The 26,018-nt window shown below is 33.9% G+C and overlaps 4 protein-coding genes across 6 annotated transcripts; 2 read left to right on the top strand and 2 right to left on the bottom strand.

The window, feature by feature from the left end:
* Positions 1 to 1,073: 1,073 nt before the first annotated feature.
* LOC101259714 (multiple organellar RNA editing factor 8, chloroplastic/mitochondrial) lies at positions 1,074 to 3,351 on the top strand. The gene is made up of 4 exons (XM_004251843.5): positions 1,074 to 1,521; positions 1,996 to 2,093; positions 2,200 to 2,265; positions 2,424 to 3,351. The coding sequence occupies exons 1-4, from the start codon at positions 1,163 to 1,165 to the stop codon at positions 3,188 to 3,190; spliced, it is 1,290 nt and encodes a 429-aa protein (XP_004251891.1). The 5' UTR covers positions 1,074 to 1,162; the 3' UTR covers positions 3,191 to 3,351.
* A 321-nt stretch (positions 3,352 to 3,672) lies between these two features.
* LOC101259409 (stress response protein NST1) lies at positions 3,673 to 9,128 on the bottom strand. Of its 3 annotated transcripts, XM_069292307.1 has the most exons (7): positions 9,001 to 9,073; positions 8,230 to 8,310; positions 7,177 to 7,613; positions 7,046 to 7,098; positions 6,680 to 6,717; positions 4,840 to 5,269; positions 3,673 to 4,415 (listed from the first exon to the last, which is right to left on the bottom strand). In XM_069292307.1, exons 3-7 carry the CDS (start codon positions 7,484 to 7,486, stop codon positions 4,170 to 4,172), a joined length of 1,077 nt encoding a protein of 358 aa, XP_069148408.1. In that variant the 5' UTR covers positions 7,487 to 7,613; positions 8,230 to 8,310; positions 9,001 to 9,073; the 3' UTR covers positions 3,673 to 4,169. The 3 variants fall into 3 exon arrangements, with proteins under 3 accessions (XP_069148408.1, XP_004251890.1, XP_010313915.1); XM_004251842.5 differs by lacking the exon at positions 8,230 to 8,310 and having other exon boundaries at positions 9,001 to 9,128; XM_010315613.4 differs by lacking the exon at positions 9,001 to 9,073 and having other exon boundaries at positions 8,219 to 8,321.
* A 1,331-nt stretch (positions 9,129 to 10,459) lies between these two features.
* On the top strand, positions 10,460 to 13,659 carry LOC101259124 (UBP1-associated protein 2C-like). Its single transcript, XM_004251841.5, has 2 exons — positions 10,460 to 12,239; positions 13,320 to 13,659. The coding sequence occupies exon 1, from the start codon at positions 10,916 to 10,918 to the stop codon at positions 12,236 to 12,238; it is 1,323 nt and encodes a 440-aa protein (XP_004251889.1). The 5' UTR covers positions 10,460 to 10,915; the 3' UTR covers position 12,239; positions 13,320 to 13,659.
* Positions 13,660 to 18,546: 4,887 nt separating this feature from the next.
* LOC101263677 (protein trichome birefringence-like 31) lies at positions 18,547 to 20,146 on the bottom strand. The gene is made up of 5 exons (XM_004252069.5): positions 19,759 to 20,146; positions 19,508 to 19,679; positions 19,243 to 19,442; positions 18,997 to 19,143; positions 18,547 to 18,924 (listed from the first exon to the last, which is right to left on the bottom strand). The coding sequence occupies exons 1-5, from the start codon at positions 20,115 to 20,117 to the stop codon at positions 18,573 to 18,575; spliced, it is 1,230 nt and encodes a 409-aa protein (XP_004252117.1). The 5' UTR covers positions 20,118 to 20,146; the 3' UTR covers positions 18,547 to 18,572.
* Between the last annotated feature and the right edge of the window lie 5,872 nt (positions 20,147 to 26,018).

The following is a 26,018-nucleotide window of genomic DNA, read 5'->3' as shown; positions in this document are numbered from 1 at the left end:
GAAAGTTGTGATGTAAGTTGACCGAAGGGGACCAACGTTTCTACTCCTTCACCAAGGAATAGTTAGAGGGATGTCAAGAACGGTGGGAGATCATAGAAAATTGACCTATTCATAGACTGATTCTACAGGATATAACTCCTTTATTTATTAAATCATAATTCATGCAGTCATTAATCAATCATGTAAGGTGGAGAGAATAGGGAAATCAAAGAAGTAAATTACATGAAATCAACCATGTTCTTAAATAGTGAATGCATCACTAAGGACTTTTAACATCTCTCAATTTGGAGAATCAACCGTGAACAAGAGTTTTATCCTTGATTTATTGACGGTCTTAAAATTTAGCTGAATTCATAGAGCTTGATTGCAACCATATTGTCTTATAATGTACCAGCAAACATTCCAATCAATGTTATTAATAAGAAAACATTTTCATTAGTCTCTATCATCAGTCAACACAAACGATCACCATCACTAGCTAGTACCATTAGCAATAGTTTTAATAATTTTTAAGAGCATTATATTAATATAATAGTAGATTAATTAGTAAATAGATATTAATTTCTTTTATACATTTATATATTGGAAAAACAAGTTGCCTTAATTATTTAGTATTCAAATTGTTGAAGAGAAAAATATTAAAAACATTTCAAAACTTGGTACAAATTATTAGTTTCATTCTGAAGTTATTGAATACTTAAAACTAACCCTTTACTTAACTATCTGAATCTAAATACACCCCAATCTTACAATATTAGTGTACTACACCCTAAATACTCATCAAATTTAGGGATATTTTCAATACTTCTCTAGATTTTTACTAAGAACATCATGCTCCTATAAGAATTTGAGACTATTTGTTATTTTACGTGACATATTAGGAGTGTATCTAAATTTACTTAGTCAAGTAGATGATTGTTTTTAAGATTGACAATAGTTCGATGAGAAACTAGTAATTTGCGTCAAGTTTGAAATATTATGTTTATTGCATATCTTATTATTCAGATGTGTATTCTGATTCAGATTCGACGGTGGATGTATTTCACACATTTTGAAACTTGAAGGACTAAACCAAACATTTTAGAGGGGTATTTTCATGGCATTTTGCTATTAAAACCCGATAAACCCTCACAGAGCTAGCTAGGGTTTTGTTGAAACGAAAATGGCGTCTCGCTCTTTGCTCAATGCATTCAAACGCTCCTGCAACTCATTTTCTCTCTCTACAACTCCGAGCACTTACTCACTCCACCTTCTCCGACCACTTCATGCCGTTGCGGCCAACCTACGAAATGTCTCTCCGGCACCGACGCCGTTTTCTCGAGGTTTTGCCACTCGTCAAACGTCGTCGTCACTGAATGATCCAAATCCTAACTGGTCCAATCGACCTCCGAAGGAAACGATTTTGCTTGACGGCTGTGATTTTGAGCACTGGCTTGTTGTGATGGAGAAGCCTGAAGGTGATCCTACCAGAGATGAAATTATTGATAGCTACATCAAAACACTTGCTACGATTGTTGGAAGGTTTGGCTCATTTCTCTGCATTTTTAGCTTCTTCTCGTGTTTCAGCTCCATTTTATTAAAACCTAATTATAATTGCATACTGTTTTATTACTTTTGGTGATATGATGTTTAGTTTTAGCTCTTGATAAATGATTTGGGGAAGAAATGATTAAAACATGTGAATAAAATATGTTTTTTTATCTTGATATGCTAAAAGTGATGAGTGAAAATGTATTTTCAGTATAATGGATGAGTAAACGTGAACAGAGGGAGTGTTAGTTTGTTCAAGGAAAAACAAACTTCCCTGTGTGGTGTGCCTATACTTGTATATGGAAATGTATGCCTTTTGTTAACCAATATATACTTGTTTTGCCGTAAAAACGAAGTTGTTAGCTTGTGTGGATGAGGAGAACAAAGACTGTACGAGTGATTATACCTGAAAGAAGGATTAGCTTATCTTTATGGATGGCTTATGTTAATAGTTAATTTTTTCAGTGAGGAGGAAGCACGGATGAAGATTTATTCCGTCTCAACTAGACATTACTTTGCTTTTGGTGCCCTTGTATCTGAAGAGCTTTCTTATAAACTAAAAGGTAATGCAGTTGTTACACCCCAACCTTTTTTTTTCCTTTGGTCATTCATGATGGTGAGTAAATTGGTGGTAAGCCTAATCACTTGTTTGTTTTCATTCATGTCCAGAGCTGCCTAAGGTTCGTTGGGTGCTTCCTGATTCTTATCTCGATGTTAGAAATAAAGATTATGGAGGTAAGCGATTCCATGTTTTGTAGTCCTATCAGGTTGCTGTGTCAGCACTAGTTAAGCATTTTTGGACAGTTTATCTTGGATTATAAACTTGTCATGTGTGTCAAGTTAATATGTGGTGCATCAGCTAATCTTATAACTTTTTGTAATGCATGTTGCAGGGGAACCTTTTATCAATGGACAGGCTGTACCATATGACCCGAAATACCATGAGGAATGGGTGAGAAACAATGCTCGTGCTAATGAGAGAAACAGGCGCAATGACCGACCTCGTAATTTTGATAGGTCCAGAAACTTTGAGAGAAGAAGAGAGATGCAGAATCAACCCAGTCAGAACCCTGGATCTAACATGGCAGCAGGGGGGCCTCCCAACATGGGCGGCATGCAGCAACCTAACATGGGTGGAATGCACCAGCAGCAAGGCATGGGAGGGCCACCACCTCATGCAGGCGGGATGCACCAGCAGCAAGGCTATGGAGGGCCACCACCTCATGCAGGCGGTATGCAGCAGCCGGACATGAGAGGACCACCCATGCAGCAGCAAGGCTATGGAGGGCCACCACCTCATGCTGGCGGGATGCAGCAGCCGGACATGAGAGGGCCACCCATGCAGCAGCAAGGCTATGGAGGGCCACCACCTCATGCAGGCGGGATGCAGCAGCCGGACATGAGAGGGCCACCCCGTGGAGGTGGGATGCAGCAGCCGAATATGCCACCAAACATGGGTGGAGTGCCTCCCAATAACTACGGAATGCCAAACAACGCACGTAATTTCCAATACAATGGTGGTGGACAGAACAATGGAGACACGCCTTACCAAACAGGTCCAGGGCCAAACCAGAGCTACGCTCCTAATACATCTGATGGGAACTCCTATCAGAATCCAAACATGGCTGGTAGAGATATGTCCAATTCTAATTACCGATGAGCAGCTGTAGATACGTGTTTAGTTGTCAATGCTAGATGGTTTATCTTCACAAAGTAATGTCTTAATGGAGTTTTGATAGCACGTTGTCCTCATAATAGTTGGAAGTACGAATTTTACATATTGAGTTATGCAGTGCCAAAAATTATTGGGATTTCCTTTTATTTTTTTCCAGTGTTCATCATCATATTACAAGTTTTTTGGATTGCTAATAGGATTAATTTTTTAGCCTGCAATGGCATCGCTTTAGCTTGAATTGCACAATACATTTGTGCAGTGGAAGTATCAGCCACTGTAGTTGGTAGGGTTGGCAAATGGGATGTTTGAGCAGAAGTTGGTTGGTTCAAGATGGTCTTGAGTTTGCAGAACTAATGCTACACATTATATTTTCGAAAGTGGAGAAGCAGGAAAATTATATTTTCAATCACTAACTAGGCAGACAATATCTGGAACAACCACATTATATTTGCTGGCAAACCTGTAAGTTGGAATAAAAAATTGATTCTCTTAGAAATTGTTCCAGGGTAAGTAGTTTAGGGAACCAGGTTTTTTCCTCATCAATGATCATCATGTCGCATGTTCTCAAGTCAAATACAAGTCAATCTTCCCTCTTTTGGCATCATCGAGCAACAATATTTTTCATGTTGATAAACAACGAAAAACTGCTGAATGTAACACTGAAATGAGCTAGTTTCAACCTGAACTAATTCATCAGCAAATGTGACTACAGACAGATGGTTGACAATCCTTTTTTTTTTTTTTTGCATAACTTGAATATCACAAGCTGCTTTTTTCCTTTTCCCATTTCTTTTTCTACAGGTAGCTTATGGTATTCCTGAAATTGAAAATTCTAACATGCGGTTTCTCCATCATATGAGTGATGTCCAAGGACAAAAAGCTCCCAACGAAGACGGAGGCTAAGTTGTCCAGACATTCTCATATGCCAATGCAAGTAGCTAAATGATTGGAGAAAATACTTCTGTCATTTTGTTTCCACTGTGATGAATTTAGCCTCTGCAGATACTTCAATAGATTGAGAGTTGGAGGATGTAATACCAAAGGCTTTTTCATTCACATCCATTGTTCTCTTCTTGGCAGCACGAATCTGATCTGCAAGAGAAACTGTTTTTTGTACTTGAGGTCTCTTTATGAATGCTACATCGAGTTTCTCCCAAGCTTGTCGATGTTCTCTACAAACATGGCTAAGTGTGGACTTTTTCTTCTGAATCTGTCAGCACACAGGATATCGCATCAGTAATAACACAAAAAAGAAGGCACCAAGATGACAACATTTTAATTACAGAAGAACTGTGAACATAGAGGATATGGCATCACTTATAGAACACAATAATGCACCAAAATGACAACTTTTTAGCCGCATCCACATCTGGAATTCATTTTGGAATATTTTCTAGTTCGGTGCTAACTTGTACAGCAGTTGTGTTTCCTTTTTCCAGAGGGAATTGAGCAAAAAGTAGAAATTTTGATGTTGGAGAGACTATAATATGTGACTTCATTGTAGTAGCTACAGCATTTTCTTGGAATGGCCAAAGGAATAAAAATTGATCTATGGGATCATCTAGGTAAGAGTGCCAAATACAACCCATGCATATTTTACTCAGTGTTCAAGCAAGGTTTTGTTTAGTTCTGACCTTCACTAATTTCGCCTTGAGTTTCAATTCTTCAGCAACAGCTAACTCTTCTTTCTCTTGCTTTGACCGTCTTCTTGGTCTCTTCGTTTTTCCTTCAACTTTTTGCTTTTCTTCTCGTTCTTTTCTCCTTTGAACAAGTCTCTGCATCCTTTCCGTCTTTCTCTGTGCTGCTCTCTCAGCTCGTATGCGTGTGATTTCTTTTGCCTTGGCCTTTTCTGCAGCCAACTGAAGTCGTTCGAGAGCTATCTCTCTTTTGATCTTGTCGTAGCTGTCCCATTCTAATTCTTCTTGGTCGCTCCCACCTACCTTAGCAGCATTTGCAATGCTTTCAGCCCATGACTGAAAAAATTTCTCCCGTGACCTTTTCCATTTTAATCGTTCACCCCAGAGTTTTCTGAGAGATGCGCGTATTCGTAACTTGGTCTGATTGCTGCAAAAGAGAGTTATTATGAACTTCCAGTTTTATATGGAAAAGGTCTATTTTGCAAGTTATTATTTATGGTGAACTATTCATGCTGCAGTTAGAGTGATATCAAACCATTCCTATCCTTCAATAACAGAGTAAAGAGAGACTTTTGGCTATACTTGCAACTTCCTAGTGATCACAAAGGTTAGCACCGAAGGTCAAGACACCACACAATAGCATGCATCCTCTACTAAATTACTTCTAAAATTTCAAACCAGTGATTAAAGTTCTTAAAACAAATTTAAAAAGGGAGCAGAACTATTGTTTGGATTGATTTTAGACGTCATCACACAACCTATGCATAGGATGAACATGAAATTATGAAAGTAAATATCTAATGCCACAAACTTAGCAGTTTATGTGCGGCTTAGCAGGAGCAGGTTCTTCTTGCTGGTCAACTATGACTGGTTGTGCGCACAGTTTGAAACAGGGTGCAGGTCTGCTGAAAATTTGCCTCTTGACTTAGAGGGAGCTTTTAAAGCTCTTATATCTTGATATTCCTCTTTGCAAAATCATGTGGACAACATTTCAGCCTGATTTGTTCCTTGTGACCCCTCTTTCCTTTGGAAGATAACTTATGGTGGCAATGATTTTGTTGATACATTCTAGTAAATTAACGTTTCACAATGAGGAAACTAAACTTTCTTTTATAACCTGAAGTTTGACAGATGGGTTAGTATGATTTATTCAGATTGAGACAGTGAACCACTATTTAGTTATTCTGGTCAGAAATGACAGAGGAGGTGCTCCATCCAAAAATAAATAAATAAAGACAATAAGAGGAGGTCACAAAGCTCTGTAACCAGCTGAAATCGCTTAAATAGATATCTGATCAGCGAAAATGATTGTGGCTAGCCAGAAGCACATACAAAGCAAGAAGAACTGGGAGCTAGCAGTTGGAACTTTAAGCAAAATATTTTTACTTAACATAGCGCTTTCTTTGTTATCTCTCTATGCCAAGGGTATTCCCTTCTCTATGATGTAGTACTTTCTTCTCAACAGTATCTTTAGCTTGAACTTAGACAGATCGAGAGAGAATCAATTTACCAAAAAGCTGACACGTACCACAGACATATACAAACACATTCTTGTTGACTTAACTTAGGTGTCCCCTACTCATCTGTAACAATTCCTCGAGATTGTCCCAAATCCTAAAATTAAAGTTCTCATACAACCAAGCTAACTCTTGCACTTAACGAACCTAGTGAATGTTACTTTGGGCAAGAACTCTCATTACACATACCAAAATCCTAAGCTTTTCAGAGCGCTCGTAGACTAGCAGATGTGAATATCTTATCAACATGCAATGACGTATAGCTGTATAATTGCATACTTTTTCAAAATATAGCATAATAAAGACGAGAGCGAAAATACCTAAGAGAGCGTGGACATTCAGACATCTTTTGTCTTACCTGAAATAAGATAAAATATATTTTAGGAGAAAGAGAATGATATATATGTATCAGAGTGGTCAGTACATTATCATGCTACAATTGTAAGTTCCTATTTGTCAGAAGGAATGCTTTGAGGGAAAACAAAGGAAAAAGAGCAGTGGATTGTGGTCTTTCATGTGCAAGTCAAAACTTCAAAGCAAAACCAAAAGTATAAACAGTTGGACATTTTAAAAAATTGTGAACTAAACAAACTTTCTTTATCTAACAACAGCACATGCTTCATATCTATTTTAAAAGTAAACGCAACATGAAAGACTTCGTACAATTGATTCTTACATGACTTCACCTTGGGATCACGCAAAGCTTCTTTGGTTCTCTGTCTGATCTTCTCACGAGTCTCTGCAAGGTACTGCAAATAGTTAAACTACACAGATATATGTCGTATAATTAACATATCGCCATCCATATAAAGGCTACCTGGACTATGTTTTCTGCCTTTGTTCCATGGCACTTTTCCTCTGTTTGCTAATCCAATCTTTCTTCTTCTGTCTACTTCCTTTTCCTTACCATCCTTGCTGTTAAAACCCTTGTCCTTGTTGGAATAGTCCTCTTCTTGAAAGTCATTAGTTAAAACTTGCCCCTTGGACACATTATCACTTTGGCTTCTTGCATTACATCTCATTAGCTGCAACATCTCTGCCGAGCCATTTCTGGCATACACCAGTTTATATGAGCCTTCTCTTTCGGATGAAACAGCAAAGCCTGATAGGGAATATTTCTGAACCATAGATGCATGACAGATTAACTTTAATATGCTCAGCCTGCTTCGTGTATACTCAGCCGCACAGACTGAAGTTGGGGAGAGAAAAGTGCTATGTGTGGTATTGATAGGAAGGTGAGAAGGAGATAATTTCCTGAGGAATGAACAAATATACAGATCAGAGCTGCATCCATTTGATAAATAACACTAATTAAAATACATGCAACCCAAAGTCAAGCCTCCTACTATGCAGCCAAAAGCAATACATCCATTGCTCATTTCTGGCTAAACAACAGTTATTTCCATCAAGGCAACATGACACTGCTCTTAGTACAAATTGTTGTGCCAGAGGTTTGTTCGATTTCTACCCCAAAAAGCTATGCTACACATGAGTTGTCTCACCTTTTTGCGCGAAAAGTAGAATAGAATACCAAACCAGAAACTGAGTAATCAGTTGAACAATAATTGCTAAAACTAAAGAAGACCTTAACATTTAGAGTAAAGCTTAAGTAGAACTCAAGTGAACAGTCAGGATGTGATTCATAACGGTTTTGATTTCCAAGACAAAACCAAAGAAAGTATAAAATAAGAGAAGGAGAGGAGAGGAGAAACAATTAGACTACAAAAGTTGGCTCAGATATAGAAACTAAATCAAAAAGTGATGACTGCAAAAATGACAAAATTATATTACAAACCCAAGCAACAACATGACGAGTGTATCCCACAAATGGAGTCTGGGGGCATAATGTGTACACATACCTTACCCTTACCTTGGAAGATAGAGAAGTTGTTTCCAATAGACCCACGGCTCAACGAGAAAACATATTTTGTAATTTGTATTACAAGTCTAACTGGAAAATATCAAAGTGCATGTCTACCTCAGTTCTTGAACAGGACTTGTGGTACCTTTCATTTACAAATTTTTAACAGAGCTACTTTATGAACTTCATTTAAAGTAGTACTAAACATTTGGGAATTTCTCACCCGAAGGACCAAAGTACAAGTCACCCAACTCATCAAAAGATAGCTTCGCAAATATCAACAATCATCTTAACCCAAATCACCACCCCATACACCCAATGTCATGCATATCCCTTAACAATCAGTTTCAGGGTGGTCAAGGAATTTCCTATACATTTCATAAATAGGGGCTAAGCTGCCTCAATATGGCCATATTGCTCAAATTTTGTGAACTCTCACTGCTAGTTTCGGCTCAAATCTTGAGTTTATGTTTAAAAAATCACTCAATGTGTATAAATAGTTAATCAAGAACCAATAAGCTTCTTCTTTTTTAGAACTCACTACCCATAAACTCAAAAACCATAGCTCCGCCTCTATATAAGAAGCTCAATAAATGCATAACAACAAGATTAGAAATTTGACTTCATATCTAGCAAAAACAAATAGAAACATTCAAGGCCACTTCTTTAAAAGCTAAAAAAAAAACAAAAAAGAAAAAAAAACAGAAAGCTTTAATCTTTGTTCGAATTAAGTAAATGGGGTTTCTGAATTGCAATCAGATTTTTCGAGTAAGAGCTTACATGGAGAAGAAGATTGAGAGACGCATCAACCATACGTTTCAGATAACTGCTTCTCTTTATTATTTTGTTTCCCACAATTATGTAACTTAGCCTAGGTATAAATGAATGGAACCAATGAATATTATTTACCTTTTTTTCGAAATATTATTTCACTTCATTTGAAAAATAATATTGGATAATCAAAACCTTTTTTTTAAAAAAAATAAATTATTATGCTTTTATAATAACTTTAAACTTTAATTTTCATAAAATAATCTCATTTGAAATTGATTTTGAAATAAAATAAATATTTTAAAAAAAATATGCCCAATCATTTTTTAAGTGCAGTAATGAAATTTTACAAGTGGGGTCTGAGCAGAGTAGAATGTACGCATACCTTGTCACAAATATCTGTGAAGGTAGAGAACTGTTTCCAGAAGACTCAACAAATCTACTTACAAAGTAGCAAGAGACAGTGAAATAAATTTAGCAGGTAACAATGAAACATTATAAGGTCTACCAAAATAAAACGAAAACAACAATAACAAAATGAGAACGCAATCAACAACATATTAGGATAGACTATCGAATATAATAATAAACAATAAAACTAGTTAACGACAAAACACTAATAAGTAATATTAATAAATATAAAAGAGCAAGAGCTACACTAATATAACAAGTAAAATATTTCACATTATACTACATGTTAACCTTCTCCTGTTATACATATCCTTCACATGCCTATTTAAGATTTTGTCCTCAGTAATCAAAGTTGCATTATATCTGGTCTTAATACATTTCTCTAATATCTCTTCGGCCTGCTTTTGTCAATCCTCATAATCATCCAAAAGTTGACAAGAGAGGATTTCAAAAGATAAATACCTTCCATTTTCAACTCAAAGACTATATGTTCAACTTGAAGCAAAAAGAATGAAAATCACTTGGACGAATAGCTCCTAATATTGCATCTTTTTTGAGATCGAAACCTTTTATCAGAGCTTTTGCTTGTTGCATATCCTGATCCACTACCATATATACAGATAACAATAACTGCTGCAATTTGAGCAACAAACATTGCTCCTCTTCTGTACTTTTAGATTCAGAATTATCAAGCGGATCAAAAAGTTACTTGACCTCATACATTTGTAACAATAACAATGATACTATTGAAACTTTTTTTGAATATGAATAATTTTCTCTGACATTCTATGTACCTTTGTGTGGAACCAATATATTTATTTCTAACACAAACTAATTACTAATATAACTTTTACTACATTTTATCATCTTAGAAATATGAATTGAGATACATGAATATATCTTTGGATTCAGAAGAAACCAGAGGATCAAGAAACTATTCGACCTCATACATCTGTTACTGCAATAATGATATTATTGAAGCTTGCTTGTACATGAATGACTTTCTTACATACATCTTCCCGTGAATCAATATATCTACTTCAATACAAACTAAATATTGATATAGCTTTTATTATATTCATCATCTCAAAAATATAATTTAAGATACATGGATTTATCATCTTAAATATCTCTGAAATTCAGAAGTACCAAAACAGAGAATCAAAAACCTACTCGACTTCATACATCTTAATTATAACAATGACTTTATTAAAACTTACTTGAATTTAGAAGTACTAAACAATCTACATATATTTTTATCCTAATCAATACATCCATTTCTAACACGAACGAATTTTCAATATAACTTTTACCATATTTTATCATCTCGTAAATATGAACCAGATATACATGAACATATCTTTTGAAGATTTGGTTGTTAGCATTGGGCTATCATAAAAGCCCAAAACCGAACCCATATCATCTCAAATATATATAGTGTTGCACTTGCTCAGAGAATTGGGATTTAGGGTTTTAAACTCCATTGTTCGGTAGAGTTTTTGAGCTCCAGAAAATGGACCAGATGAAGAAGAGGAAGCTTGAGGACAACGGCGTCGGCACTGACGTTCCTGTTGCGAATAGGCTTTCGATCGAAGATGGTCGGAAGATTCTTGAATCTGTTACACCTGAACAAATGGTAGAAATCTTACAAAATGCTGTCGTTCGTCATCCCGACGTGCTTGATCAAGTTCGAGAAATCGTCGATCGTGACCCTACTAAAAGAAAGCTTTTTGTTCGTGGGCTTGGCTGGGAAACTACGACTGAAAAAATCAGGTCAATTTTTGGGACATTCGGTGAGTTAGAAGAAGCTGTTGTTATTCTTGATAAAAATACTGGGAAGAGCAAAGGTTATGGATTTGTTACGTTTAAGCATGTTGATGGAGCTTTACTTGCGTTAAAGCAACCGAGTAAACACGTTGATGGCCGAGTTACGGTTACTCAGCTTGCTTCAGCTGGGATTCAAGGTGGCCCTGGTGGTGGGAGTTCGAATAATCCAGTGGATGTGTCGTTGAGGAAGATTTATGTATCTAATGTGCCGTATGATATGCAATCCGAGAGGATTTTACAGCATTTTTTGATGTATGGGGAGATAGAGGAAGGACCGTTAGGGTTTGATAAGGCCACTGGGAAGTCAAAAGGGTATGCTTTGTTTGTGTACAAGACGGCGGAGGCAGCACAGTCTTCGTTGGTGGATCCTGTTAAGAATATTGATGGGCATCAATTGAACTGTAAGCTGGCTATTGATGGGAAGAAAAAGCCTGGTGTAGGAGGTCCAGGAGGAGCTCAGGTTCAAACAGATGGACATGGTGATCCGATGGGTCCTGGGCAATATGGTGCGCCTAGTGGTTATGGTGGATTTTCAGGTCATTCTTCATATGGCGGGCATGGACATGGTCCCAATTCGGCATTGGGTAGTGGAAATGGTATCGGTGTGGGTGGTCCTGGTGGTTCATCTTATGGGAACCAATCTGTGGGTGGTGGGTACGGTTCAGGGATTGGTGGTCCATATGGTGGGGGGTCTCATTATGGTGGAGCTGGTTCAGCTGGATATGGCGGGTTGACCGGTAGTGGTTATGGCGGTGCTGGGGCAGTGGGAGGTGCTGCTGGTGGATTACCTGGCGCTGGTAGTACATTAGGTGGTGCTGGCCGTGGATCTTCAATGTATGGGTTACCCCCAAGCTCAGCCGGGATGCCCTCGGGAGATTATCCACCACAGGGTTCTCATTACGGTCCTTTACATCAACCTCACGGGCTACAAAACCAAGGCCCTGGGGCATCAGCTGCACCTAGAGTTGCACCTGGGGGTATGTACCAGGGGATGCATTCATATTACTGAGGTAAATTTCTTCCTCTCCATTTTCAGGTGATTATTGTTATTGGTGGTTGGTGCTCTGTGGTGCTCTCAGATTCGGTTGATCTTGGACTTCTGGTCACTTCTGTTAGTTGCTCTAGTTGTCAGTCCCGTGTTCTTTTGGCATCAGTATGCTTTAGATTCTGCCTGTAGAATATTCTTGCTTGAAAATGTTGTGTGTAGGCTTGATTGGAATGATAAACATTTTTGTGACGTGCTTGTAAAGTAGGCTTAATTTTTAATGAGTTTTGAACGTGCTTGCTGATTCTATGATATGGTTGGTGGAATGTGCTTGCTGATTCTATGATATGGTATGAGCTTTACTAGGTAAGACGAGGTGTGATAAAACGACAAAAACTAGAGGAAGGCAAAAACCTCTAAAAAAAAGGTTCCCTTAATGTAGTTAATTGAATTTGTTTTGTGGCAGTATGGTTGATTCACATATATTTGGGCTTTTTGTGTTCTTGAAATTTGTTGAATGCGTCTTAATCAATGTATGTAGATTTTAGAGTGACATTTTGCATTAGGTTAAGGAGCATACACCATTGAACAAACTTTTGTAAATGAAAGTTTATTTGTCTTTTCCCTTTCTTTATTTTTGTGTTATTTATGTGACCTGAATGTTAATTTATTATCTTTTGTTACCTTGAAATTTTGCTTGGAGAACAACAACCAAGAATCCAAGCAATGGGATATTGTCCAAGATCATCTCTTTATTTTTTCTCCGTCTCCGCTTCAATTATCTCGATTGATTAGATTTTGGTTGTGATGATTGTCTGTCACCGTATCTTTCAATGCGTTGTTATCAATTCAAGCTTGATTAGATTGATTTTTGTTGTTCTTCTTACAGATAGTGATTGTGTTGATTGATATTGTCTGTCTTTTGATGGATTGTTCTTAATCCCGGATTGATTAGATTGATTTTCTCTGTTTTTGTACGGTCCTTCTGCATTGCTGTAAAGGTTTTAATTACTGTTATGTTCCTTTCTTTTGAATTCGCTTGAAGATTTGTATTGTTTCTGGATGTAGAATGATCTATTGAGTTGTGAATGGATGTTTGATTCAGGTGTTTTGACAGCTTGGTGCAGCTGCTTTTAGTGGTTCTGGATGAATGCAGATGTTTTTAAGTCTGGTTTGATGATTTTGATTGCTATCTACTTTGGCTTCTGCATTTGCACCCTTTACTGATGTCCTTCTACATTGTGGTAGTCAAGCGGTTACTTTCTTCAAGAGACCTTGTGCTTTTTGGAGTTCTAGTTGGAGTTTGTGTTTGGATATAAATATAGTAATGTTTCGTACGCTTTTGAGCCTTAGAAACGATCTGCTGTATTGGAACAACTTTTAGATTGCTGTTGAAGTTGCTGAAATTAGTTTCTTATGGTATTTGGAAGACCTCCGTTTCTTTACATTTAAATTGTCTGAATCTAGAATTCTTCTTCTTTGTGCCTTTTTCTTTTGCCAACGACTTCATTCTTTTGGATGATGAAGAAGCATTACTTTTATGTGTGCCCAATTGTCTGCGTAGTTGTTCAATATATGTTCGTCAATTATCTTTGAGATTTGAGAGGACGATTTGGAAGAATGAGTTTGTGAACTGGATGGGAGTGCTGTTTGATTCCCTCATTTTGCATATTATTAGAGTCTCCCAAAGGTGTGGTTGGCTAAATTGTATTTCACTTGTTGGTTGCTTGGCTATTTGAGGATGTGAATAACCCTTGTGATGGCTTATAGAAGTCAAGCTACAAGACCTGTCTAAAGTTGATTTTTGGTGCAATCTTGCTGAAGATACTTTTATTTAGGATACATCTATTATTGAAAGTGATTTTTTTTTGGTAATGTGACGTTGTTATTGATGTAAATGAGGGCTTCACTTGTATATAAGCAACATACAAAATGGAGAAGTTCATACAAAAGTATAACTACTTAGTGATCACGCTTGTAATCTATAAGTACTGGATTCTTTTTGGAATTTAATGAGTTGAAAAAGATGATATTTTAATTGTCATTGCAATATAACACGATCATCTAATATGTGCAAGTGAGTTTTAATCCTTTTATTAGGTTTGATTGCTCTCTTAGAACAGGATACCTGAGTGCTAGAGGAGCCATGTTCCAATAGTTACTTTTCCTTTTTCTTCCTATAGTCCAGCTTAAAGTGAAATTGACATTTTCCCACCAATTCTCCTGGTATCACCCATGAATTCCAAAAAGATTCATACTGTTCTATCTGACAGTACAACAACAACAAACCCAATGCAACTCCACAAAGTATGGGATTGGGGAGGGTAGAATGTACACAAAACTTACCATTACCCTAGAGGTAGAGAGGCTGTTTCCGCCAGACCCTCCACTTAAGAAAACAATCCAAAGTAGAATATGGAAAAATAACGTAAATGAAGACAATCATGACAAAAAACTTAAGACAACCTGACAAATCATCCTGAATAATAGTCATAACAAGCTGCATAATAGAAGTGTAAAAAATCAACTATTCATAACCAAATTGAAAGGACAAAGAAATTACACAAGTCATGAGTAATATTACTAATGGGACTTCAAGAGTAAAGAGGCATAAGCGAGACAATTCCCAATGGACTGTCTAACCTCCTATCCTAACATGTGACCACCCTAACCTCTCTTGACCCTTGGTTTATATAACATGGGCTAGCACAACATAATATTCTAGTGTAGGCTCTCTTCTTTTGGTATATGGTTTGTATATATTAAGTTCTCCTTCAAATTATTTAGCTTATAATCAAAAGAAAACATGAGTTATTTTTCCTTTTTCTCAAATTTCTCCGTTGTAAGGATGGTTTCCACACTGCACGCTAAGCAAATAATGTATAGAGTCATTCCTCCATCCTTCAATTTTTTAAGGTATCCTAGTCTGTCAATCTATGTTGCTTGAATCCTTTGAAAATGTAGCTGAGTGTATGTCAGATCTTATAACAGTTCACAATATGACCTGAAGAACTTGATAAAGAAAATTAAGAATTCAAAAGAAATTGCCGAAACTTGAACTAAAATTTAAAAATGAAAAAGAACTGAAAATAAAGTAAGAACCAATTCAAGGATGTGTTTCTTGAATTAAGTAATGGTTCAAACAATTCAAGAAGTGATCTAGAATTTCAAGACAAACATTCACAACAACAATTAGCCCTTGGTAGAGAATGATTGCAAGCATTAGATTATAGATCCCCAACCTTTTTTAGAGTGACAAAGACAATTATAAGACAAGACTTTCTCTCCTTCTTTAACCACCTAAAAGTAACCCTACGATTTGAAGAGAGTGATAGCATTCTAGGAAGCACAACTCTAATTAAAGACAAGGATGAAGCTTTGGAAGCTCCAAGAAGCCTATTAACAAGATCTCAAGCTAAAAGAGTTGCCAGACGTTCTTCTTTTGAACAAAAACAACTGTGGCCAAAACATATAAAGATGTGTTAGTGCCTCGTATGAATATAGTTGAACAGAGATGAAAAGAGGTATAATGATTCATAGTCTAGTGTGGAACGGGCTCTTGCTCAAAGGATCGAAGAGATGTTGGGGATGATATAGAACTCTGGGAAGAGCTCTTATGAGTGGTTCTACAATTGGATGTTGTTTATCACATCTTGCGGTTGAATATATCTAGTTTTTTTCATCTTTAGGCTGAATCTCAAGAATTTAGGTCGTAGGAGTCAAACCTGTCCTTTAGTTGGGTATCAATTTTTTTTTTCCAGAGTGGTGGCATCGGAAGGACCAAGTGAAGGAAGTCTTAAATTTTCGTTAGTAAATTTGCTTAAAACTACAGTTTAATTTATTCACACCCACTACAGATCATCTCATTTTGCTTTTGCAGGTTTGTTTTATATAATTTTGACATGTAGTACTCTACTTTGCATTTAGTAGACTGACACAGTTAGAGTGGGTGGGAATTGGGACGAGATGGTGATTTAGCTTAGTTTCTCACTTTCTCTCCCAGATACTAGTTTTCCTTTTCTTTTGTGGGGGAAGAAGTGTTTTTTCAACATCCTTAATTACATTTTGAAGATGTGAAAATTGGTGATTTTGTATTGAACTTACATGCATATTGAAATGGAAGTGTTTCTTGGTTGATAAGTTAAAACCCTCTTATCATTATTTGTAGGTGTGAGAAATGGTGATATTTGATTAAAAATCTGCATATTGGGATATTGAGTGTTTCTAAATAATTTTGAATTTCAATTTTTATATGAATGGACCCAACTTGTTTGCGAGTAAGTTATTGTCCACGCTGGATTGGTATAAATTTGCACTGAGACGTGCCACTACTAAAGATTTTACATTGTCATGAGTTTGTCTCAAGTTGCCATTATAACTTGTTTTAGATCGTCTTTCATAATTCTCCCTTTTTTAGGTGAAAATTATTATTGTCAGATGCATCTATTGTGTGCAGTTATAACTATAGGTGTTCCCTAACATTGAAAATGTGGATGCTATGCTACAACTGATTGTTTGTCGAGTACCTAAATTTCATAAGTTTGTTTGCGGTTTCTGGGTAAGTTGTGCGTACGCTCTACCCTTCCCAGACTTCACTTGGTATGTTGTTTTTAGCGATTTCGGTTTATATAAGGTGAAATAATCAGACCTTATCTCAAAGTCCATCCAGCTTTTGTTGCAAACTTTTTATGTGTGTTTCCCGAAATTGAGCCAGTTATGAGCTTGGCTGTCTCTGGCTTTCACCTAGCCTTGTCAATGTTTTGGTTTATATCATCAAGAGTTGTATGGGATTTTAATTGCTGTGGTGTGTGGTTTAGGATGTCCGTAGATACAGTGCATCATTTGCTAATTATATTCATCACTGTAGTCTTCTCATTCAAAGGGTCATTGACTCGTGTATGTGAAGGAAAATCTTGTATTGGGTGAGTAATCTCGACGTTTTCAGTACTCGGCAGTGGATATTCTTTCTGTCGACTGCACTGGGTATTGATCATTTTTCTGGTTTTGTTCCTACCACACCCACATTTTGCAAGTCGAAAGTGGTCAGACCTGTTGGTGATTTTTTTTTAATCTACTATATGTCAGTAGGTATTAGTTTTGTTCAACGAAACAATGCTACACGTTCTTGAAAGCTTTTCCTTGAAATCCTCTTCTTGTTTTGGAGCCGTTTGTTTCTATGATGTGTAGTTTTTCAGTGCGCGAGTTTCTCCTATCGCGGCATTGATTTGACGCAGTAAGTAGCTCAACTGCAAGACTATTATGCATCAGAAACTGGAAGAAAGACGGATCAATCGAAAATTGATTGCTCTGATCATTGGACATCATGTTCTCCATAATTGTATATCGAATGATAGTAGTAGCTAAGAGTCGTGTAACCCACTTAAGCTTACATGGAACTTTGATGTACTAAGATATTTGTAAATTATAGTTTTATCTCATTTCAATTCTATTGTTTTTTGCTTGTTTTGTTAATAGAACTAAATTATTTTCTAATGTTTCATAATCTAACCTTTTATGTCCATGATCCTTTTGAAGTTGAGTGATATAATAGGTAAATATGACCTTTAACTTGGTGTCAACTAACAATTATAACCCTTAAATTTAAATGTGCACAAGTAGATATTTAAATTTTTGTAAAATTGAATAAGTAGGATGAATATGTCAATTTGTTTAATTTTATACAAGTTTAAGTGTTGTGAACATTTAAAGTTAAAGGTCATGTTGTCAACTAACGCCTAAGTTTTTTATGTCCCACTTTTTAATACGCTTTAAGTTTCATTAGAGTACTACTCAAATTGTGAGTCCGGAGCTTAAAGAGTGTAAAATATTGACAAAAGTTTTAAAACGGTATATAAAATTTTATATTAATCAAAATGACAAGATCGCTGGAACAATAGCGATTTTCTCCGTCAAAATAAGCAAAATCACTACAGTAGTAGCGATTTGCTGCAAAATGTGATTTTTTTCAAGAAAAATATTCAAATGAAGACGATTTTTATATTTTTTTTAAAATAATAATTGCTCCCTAAATTTTTATTTTTTTTTTTTTAAAAAATGAAATTGCTGCTTAGGCAGCTATTTTCATGAAACTTTTTTTTAAAAAAAATCACATTTTGCAAAATCGCTGCAGTAGCGTTTTCGGCGGAAGAAGTTGCTGTTGTTTCAGCGATTTTTACCGTTTTGGTTATATAAAATTTTATATATCGTTTTAGAATTTTTGTTAATATTTTATATCCTTTAAGATCCGGACTCCTCAAATTGTTCTATTATTATTTCGAAAAGATCTCTACACCGCCGATAAAAATAAAAGAATGGTAAGAAACAAAAAAAGATCATGTACTAAACCAATTTTTTTCAATCAATGATTACGGTAATCTTGCAGTAAAATTGCATACAATAACTGATTCCAAGTATCAGGTACTCCTGGTAAGCACCAATGAATACAATCAGCATATGTCTTTGGCTCTGATCTTTCTTCTTTAGTCAATAATTTACCTCTCCTTTCACCAAAAACTGAAGTGTGGCCATCTTTTCTGTACTCAGACAACTGAGTAATATTCAGCAAACGCACATCAACTTCCAGTTTCTCAATTACATCTTTCAAAATCGCCATGATTTCAAGATTTGAACCTGTTCCCCAGTAGGGTCCTTCTATTGGTTGCGTCTCGTTAAAACAGTTCCCATCAATCCCACCTTTCCATTCCCAGTTCCTGCAGAATGACATAGAGATGTCAACGCGTATCCCTGCTCTGATACCACGTAAAATATGAGTATAGTCTCACCATAAATGTGTTGGGGACATTGTCGCGAAGAAAACCTTTTGCCTTTGAGGATTAATATTCGACTCTATCCATCTTCCCCAGGTTTCCAACGCCAATTTATATGCTGTTGTTACGTTATATTCTTGAACGTTTTCAGTAGATCCGTATCTGCAGAAACAGAACAGATCATGAGCTACAATATTAGCTCATTCTGCTGTAATGAACTTAGGGGTCGTTTGATAGAGTGTATAATAATGGAATAGTTACGTTGCATTAATGAAAGGTTTATGCATCCACCACACATAGCTTTCAAAAACCAAAACATCAACTCCTTCCCAGAGTTTGCGATGCTTCTCTACAGAGTCAAGCTTAACTAGCCGCTTCATTACAGTATGATTAGTTGCATGATCTGATATAGATTCAACCATGAAAGGAGCCCAGTAATACTCAATCGACGCGTTAAACTCCTACAACAGAAAAACAACGATTTATGTACACATAAGTTCAAGTGAAATGTAAATTCCATTAGTACCTCAATTCTGAAAATCTTTCTGGGAGGAACTCTTTCAATGGGATGATCAACATCCGCGATTACTGAATGAACAAGACAAACCATTGACTCAAACATGCCTCTCTGTATAGAGTCTCCGATAAACATGATCCTTTTATCTCTCAACATCTCCAGCATTTTCAAAGGATTGAACCTGATCAAACAAACATTTTTTACAAACACAATCCGCGAGTAAAAATATAAGATTAATATTCATCATTCAACTTTTTTACCTTGGTAAGTTGCAACCATGAGGCTGCCATCTCCAATTCTGATAAAAAGAATCAGGTCTTCCATTTCTTTGACAAGTAACTTGTTTAACTAAATAAGGACAAGTTTCTTCTTTATAAAGTGGATATGTTACATTGTCCCAAACCCATTTTCCTTCAAATACATTGCAATTTTCTTCAATGATTTCATTTTCTGAAACATTTATTGGTACCCTAAGAAACTTATTTTGCCGTAGAATTTGGATTTGGTTATTTTTCAAGTTATCTAGTAAAAATCTAAGAGTTCCAAGAAGAAAAAGAGAGATTAATGCAAGAGGAAAAAGGAAAAAGATTTTACGATCTTGTGGGGGTTGGGTTGTCATATTGGTGGGAGTAGAATTAAGATTAAGCATAGTGTAAAATAGGATGAAATAAATGCCTTGTAATTTAAGCATAGTTTGAATGCAACTACTAGTTGGTGAATGGTGATATAGTGAGTTAGGTACATCAAGAGCCTTAAATATATATATATTTAAATAGGTATACGTTAGTGTAAAAAGATCATTCATAGTAAATGATATCTATAGGTAAGTGTAGGCATAAATATCGAAAAATCGAATCGAATCGAATTGAATTATTTTGATTCTTTGGTTTGGTGTTGGTTCTTTATTTTTGGAACTTCCATTTTTCTGTTCGGAGTTCGGTGTAAGGATTTCGAAACTAAGGTGCATCGAAGAATCGAAGTTTTATGAAAAGTGTAAAAATATTTAATTATATTGCTTAATTAATAATATTTTTATATCTTTTAGAAAAAAAAAATTTACATGATCCATTTAAACTTTTTACTTCCGCTAGCCTTTTACGACAAAAAATTGTTTTACTGATATAACATTATGATGACAATTAAGTCTGGAACTATTGCTGTAGCAAATCTTTGTTAGCTTAGCAACTAGCAAACACTTGTTAGCTTTTGATTATGTACCTTCTCATACATTGTGAGTCCTTATATTTGCTCTCTACTTTATTCATTCATGTATGGGAGAAAATAAATATAATCTCGCATATTTACCTTCTTTTTATTTTTAGTAAGCACATGAAACTATTAACACTTTATCATATTTTCACTTTATTTTTATTCACATCGAAAAATCAATTTAAAAACTGAATCAAAGTAGAAAAAATCAAACTCAACCAATCTTAGTTTGGTAAAAATATGATGCACACTTTTCTAAAATTAAATACCAAAAAATCAAATCAAAATTTGATTAAACCAAAACGAAGCGAAGAAACAAACACCCGCACTAGGTAAGTCTCCTTAATGCGAGATTTGAAATCTTAAAATAAGATAAGCTACTCATAACTCATAGATTCTTTTCTCCATCAAAACTACATGACAATTATGCTCATAACTGGACTTGTTGAAGAGATAATATATAACCACGATATCTGTTCTTATTTAAATGCCATTGATCATCACTATAAAACACATTTAAGTAGTAAAGAATTAATACACGTAGAATAAAAAATAACATGTTAAATGTCAAATAAGACACGTGTGTCTATTTATGCACACGAAAAGTTGAAGGACATATTCATGTATTATATGGAGGTAAGTTATTTCTCATCTTGATAAAATAGGTAAAATGATCAAGTAAAATAAACTATCTATATTGGAAAATGAATAGTATTTAAGAATAGACATAATACATAAACATAAACCTTAACTTGACTTTAACGGATAACTATACCCTCCAACTTTGAGTGTGCACAAGTAGACACTTAAACTTATATAAAATTGAATAAGAAGATACATGTAATAAGAAGATACATGTGTCATACATGACAAAATACACATAGAACGCCACGTAGCATACAAAATTGTCATGTATGGTATCATTTAGGATGAATGTGTTTATTTGTCGAATTTTGTATAAGTGTAAGTATCTACACCCAAAGTTAAAAGGTCATATTGCCAATTGAAGCCAAGTTAAGAGTCATCTTTATTTATCATGATTTATGAATATATATATATATATATATATATATATATATATATATATATTGCCTCATTACATACAGTGAAGAGTGTTATTCGTTTTGAATAAAATCACAAATTTAACAAGTTTTAATCACGAGAGAAGTAAAATTAAAAGTTCAATTACCTCTCCACCACCAATTCAATCAAGGGCCAAGCTACCCTTTGCCAATGGATGTCAAGCGACACCTCCTCCTTGAAAAATTACGTTATATATAAATATCAAATTTTAGTTTTATAAATATATATCAAATATAAATATTTCTTGGTGTATGTTATTAGTCTAGTGATAAAAATAATCATAAATGTTATATGATGTCACATGTTTAAAATCTATAGCCTCATAATTACTTTTTACTATAATCATTGATATTCTTTACGTCACTGACTTTAACCATCCACATCTCTACTGTCACTACATTTTCACGTTATGATATTTTTTTTTATCAATAACCACATTAAATAAGCGTGATTTCATAAGTGAATTTTGAAAATAATAAATTATACAAATTTAACTATTATATTCTAAGATAGAGGCACTATTTCTAAGTTATACATGAATATTTTAAAAATATTATATTTATTTATCAGATATATAATCCAAATATATTTAACATCTTATTTGATAGGCAATTCCAAAGGAAGCAAGTCAATACGAGATTGAGAAGCTAAGTATTATTTGGTACTAATATGGTGTGCAATTATTTGGCAATTAGCATTGTTGGGATTAGTTGGAGTGATATTTTATTCTTTCATCTTTACTTTCAGGAATAATAGGTGCCTTTTTACTTCCTGTTATTGAAATATTAGCTATAGTTTTATTTCATGAAAAATTTCATATATGATCATTTAAATTTTATCGCATTGTATCAAAATAATTAAAGTATTTTGTAACAAATCAGTTATAATTATTATTAACTTTAAATCAGTTAATAATGAGACCATGAAAGTGAAAGAATATCAAGTGGACAATTTAGATGGACTTTCAACCAAAATCAATTCAACAATTTCAAATTTATATTTTATAAATAAAAAGTCACCATTTTAAATTTATACAAGTTAAGATAAATTATACTCGATATAAAAAGATTATATATAACACGTGAAAGAATTATATTAACGAATAACTAATTAGTACTATTGCTAATTTATTATGTTAGTGAATCTTTGTTGCACTTCATGCTCAGTTGAGTGATCATTAATACCGTCCAAACCTTCAATATAATCAATCAATTTATATGTTAACAATCTACTAACACCAGTAAAACAACTAGTATCGGGTAACCATCCTGTTAATTCAAATATCATTTCTTGTCTACCTATAATCTCTAAAGAATCAGCCCCATTTAAAATTATAGGACTACCATCTACTACCATTCCGAATAAAATTTCAACATCTTGTAAAGTTATGGTAGCCTCGCCAGTTCGCATGAAAAGTATGTGTTTCTGGACGCCACCTTTCAATTAAAGTAGAAATTAATCCGGAGTCATACGACACACATCCTACATCAAGAAATCCTTTAAATCTACAATTTGCAAAATATTGACGGATGCGAGAATGTAATGGATGATATTTTATATGTTGCCAAAATTCAATATCACCACGATGCGTATATAAGCAAGACCTCTCTTCTTTTATGCTACCATTCCAAATTCCTTCGGAACAATGATGAACTTGAGTTTTTAGTACATCATGCTCTACTAAATCAGGATGTACGTATACATTTGACGGATGCATATCTATACACAAAAAATAAAAAAATATTAACATTAATATAAGTATCAAAAGATTGAATATATCCACAATATCATATAAAAATATAAAATTAGTTAAATAAATTAAAATAAAATAAATTCAAACTCACCTTACGAAGAAAAGACTTTTAAAAACTTTAAAAAATTAGAAAAACAGAAAGGCTTTTAGAAATGTTGGAAAATTGAAAATTACAATGCAATTTGAATGAGCAATTCAATCAATTTATAACAAAGTAAAAGTGTAATATTCTGAGTTGACACTATTTGCACGTGAATTGTATTCAATCAATTTATAATAAAACAAAAACTACACTATTTGTATGTGAATTACAATTCATAACAAAATAAAAATTACACTATTTGTATGTGAATTGACACAATTTTTTATAAATGCATGTGAATTTTTTAAAAAAATTTGAATATATATATATATATATATATATATATATATATATATATATATATATATATATATATATATATATATATATATATATATATAAAGGAAATCGCTGCATATAATATCTTTTTTTAAAAAGAAAATATTTTTGTTACCTTACTTATTATTATTATTTTTAAATAATGCATATTTTCTTATAAGCTATATATTTAAATTTAAAAAAATATTAGAATTTTTTTTTAATAAAATCGCTGCTTTTAATTTTTTTTTGAAAATATATGCCTAGGAAGCGGTTTCCATATTTAATTTTTTTAAGGCAGTGATTTTCATATTTTTTTTTTTTTATAAAATCGCTACCTAGGCAGCGATCTAATTTTTTTTTAAAAATCGCTGCCTAGGCAGTGATTTCCATATTTTATTTTATTTTTATAAAATCGCTGCCTAGGCAGTGATTTAAATTTTATTTTTTTAGAAATCGCTGCCTAGGCAGCGATTTCCATATTTCATTTTTTTTAAAAAAAATAAAAATTGTTGCCTAGGTAGCGATTTCAATTTTTTTAAAAAAAATAACATCTTGCAAAATCGCTGCAGTGGCAACGATTTTGTTTTTTTTGGTGGAGAAAATCGCTGTTGTTCCAGCGATTTTGCCGTTTTGGTTAATATAAAATTATATATATACCGTTTTGAAATTTTTGTTAATATTTTGTATCCTTTAGGCTTCGAACTCTCAAAATCACACTTAATAACCTAAGATTTGAACTTTTGAATCGCTTGCCCCATTACATATAGTGAAGAGTGTCACTTATGTGTTTTGAATAAAACTATAAATTTAACAAGTTTTAATCACGAGAGAAGTAAAATTAAAAGTTCAATTACCTCTCCACCACCAATTCAATCAGGGGCCAAGCTACCCTTTGCCGATGGGTATCAAGCGGCACCTCCTCCTTGAAAAATTACATTATATATAAATATCAAATTTTGGTTTTATAAATATATATACAAATATAAATATTTTTTGGTACATTTTATTAGTCTAGTGATAAAAAAATCATAAATGTTATATGGCATCACGTGTTCAAAATCTATAGCCTCATAATTACTTGTTACTACAACCATTGACATTCCTTATGTCACTGACTATAATCATCCACATCTCTACTATCACTACACTTTCACCTCATGATATTTTTTTTTATCAATAACAACAATATATTAAGCATGATTTCATAAGTGAATTTTGAAAAATAATAAACTACACAAATTTAACTATTATATTGTAAGATAGAGGCACTATTTCTAAGTTATACATGAATATTTTAAAAATATTATATTTATTTATCAGATATATAACCCAAATATATTTAACATCTTATTTGATAGGCAATTCCAAAGGAAGCAAGTCAATATGAGATTTTGGAGAAGCTAAGTATTATTTGGTACTAATAGGTGCCTTTTTACTTCCTGTTACTGAAATATTAGCTATAGTTTTATTTCATGAAAATTTTCAAGTTAGAAAAGGGAGTTGCTATTTTTCTTGCTCTATGTGGATTTATCTCTTATTTCTATGGTGGAACAAAGAAACGGGATAATTTCATATATAATCACTTAAATTTTATCTCATTGCATCAAATCAATTAAAGTACTTTGTAAATAATCAGTTCTAATTATTATCAACTCTAAATCAGTTAATAATAAGACCACAAAAGTGAAAGAATATCAAGTGGACAATTTACATGGACTTTCAACCAAAATCAATTCAACAATTTCAAATTTATATTTTACAAGTAAAAAGTCACCGTTTCAAATTTATACAAGTTAAAAGAAATTATACTCGATATAAAGAGATTATATATAATACGTGAAAGAATTATATTAACGAATAACTAATAGTACTAGTAACGAATAACTAATTAGTACTATTGTTAATTTATTATGTTAGTGAATCTTTGAAATTTATATGTTTAAAAGTTTTTTACACTAATATATTATTATAAATATTTATTTATAATTTTTTTTTAACATATGCAATTTATAATATCATATTTTTTAATTTTTTTATTTATAATTTTCTCATTTAATAGAGAGTAAATAATT

This window comes from Solanum lycopersicum, chromosome 12, assembly GCF_036512215.1.
Source record: "Solanum lycopersicum chromosome 12, SLM_r2.1".
NCBI classification, from domain to species: Eukaryota; Viridiplantae; Streptophyta; class Magnoliopsida; order Solanales; family Solanaceae; genus Solanum; species Solanum lycopersicum.
This window is presented reverse-complemented; position numbering and strand designations above follow the sequence as displayed.

Excerpts from the sequence above, each read along its gene's own strand:
- LOC101259714 (XM_004251843.5), top strand. The coding sequence starts at position 1,163 with ATGGCGTCTCGCTCTTTGCTCAATGCATTCAAACGCTCCTGCAACTCA. Across the intron at positions 1,522-1,995 it reads CTTGCTACGATTGTTGGAAG|TGAGGAGGAAGCACGGATGA; the intron begins GTTTGGCTCATT and ends TAATTTTTTCAG. Across the intron at positions 2,266-2,423 it reads TAGAAATAAAGATTATGGAG|GGGAACCTTTTATCAATGGA; the intron begins GTAAGCGATTCC and ends TGCATGTTGCAG.
- LOC101259409 (XM_004251842.5), bottom strand. The coding sequence starts at position 9,026 with ATGCGTCTCTCAATCTTCTTCTCCAT. Across the intron at positions 5,270-6,679 it reads GAATGTCCACGCTCTCTTAG|CAATCAGACCAAGTTACGAA; the intron begins GTATTTTCGCTC and ends TCTCTTTTGCAG. Across the intron at positions 4,416-4,839 it reads TCAAGGCGAAATTAGTGAAG|ATTCAGAAGAAAAAGTCCAC; the intron begins GTCAGAACTAAA and ends GTGTGCTGACAG.
- LOC101259124 (XM_004251841.5), top strand. The coding sequence starts at position 10,916 with ATGGACCAGATGAAGAAGAGGAAGCTTGAGGACAACGGCGTCGGCACT.
- LOC101263677 (XM_004252069.5), bottom strand. The coding sequence starts at position 20,117 with ATGACAACCCAACCCCCACAAGATCGTAAAATCTTTTTCCTTTTTCCT. Across the intron at positions 19,443-19,507 it reads GAAAGATTTTCAGAATTGAG|GAGTTTAACGCGTCGATTGA; the intron begins GTACTAATGGAA and ends TTTCTGTTGTAG. Across the intron at positions 18,925-18,996 it reads ATGTCCCCAACACATTTATG|GAACTGGGAATGGAAAGGTG; the intron begins GTGAGACTATAC and ends GTCATTCTGCAG.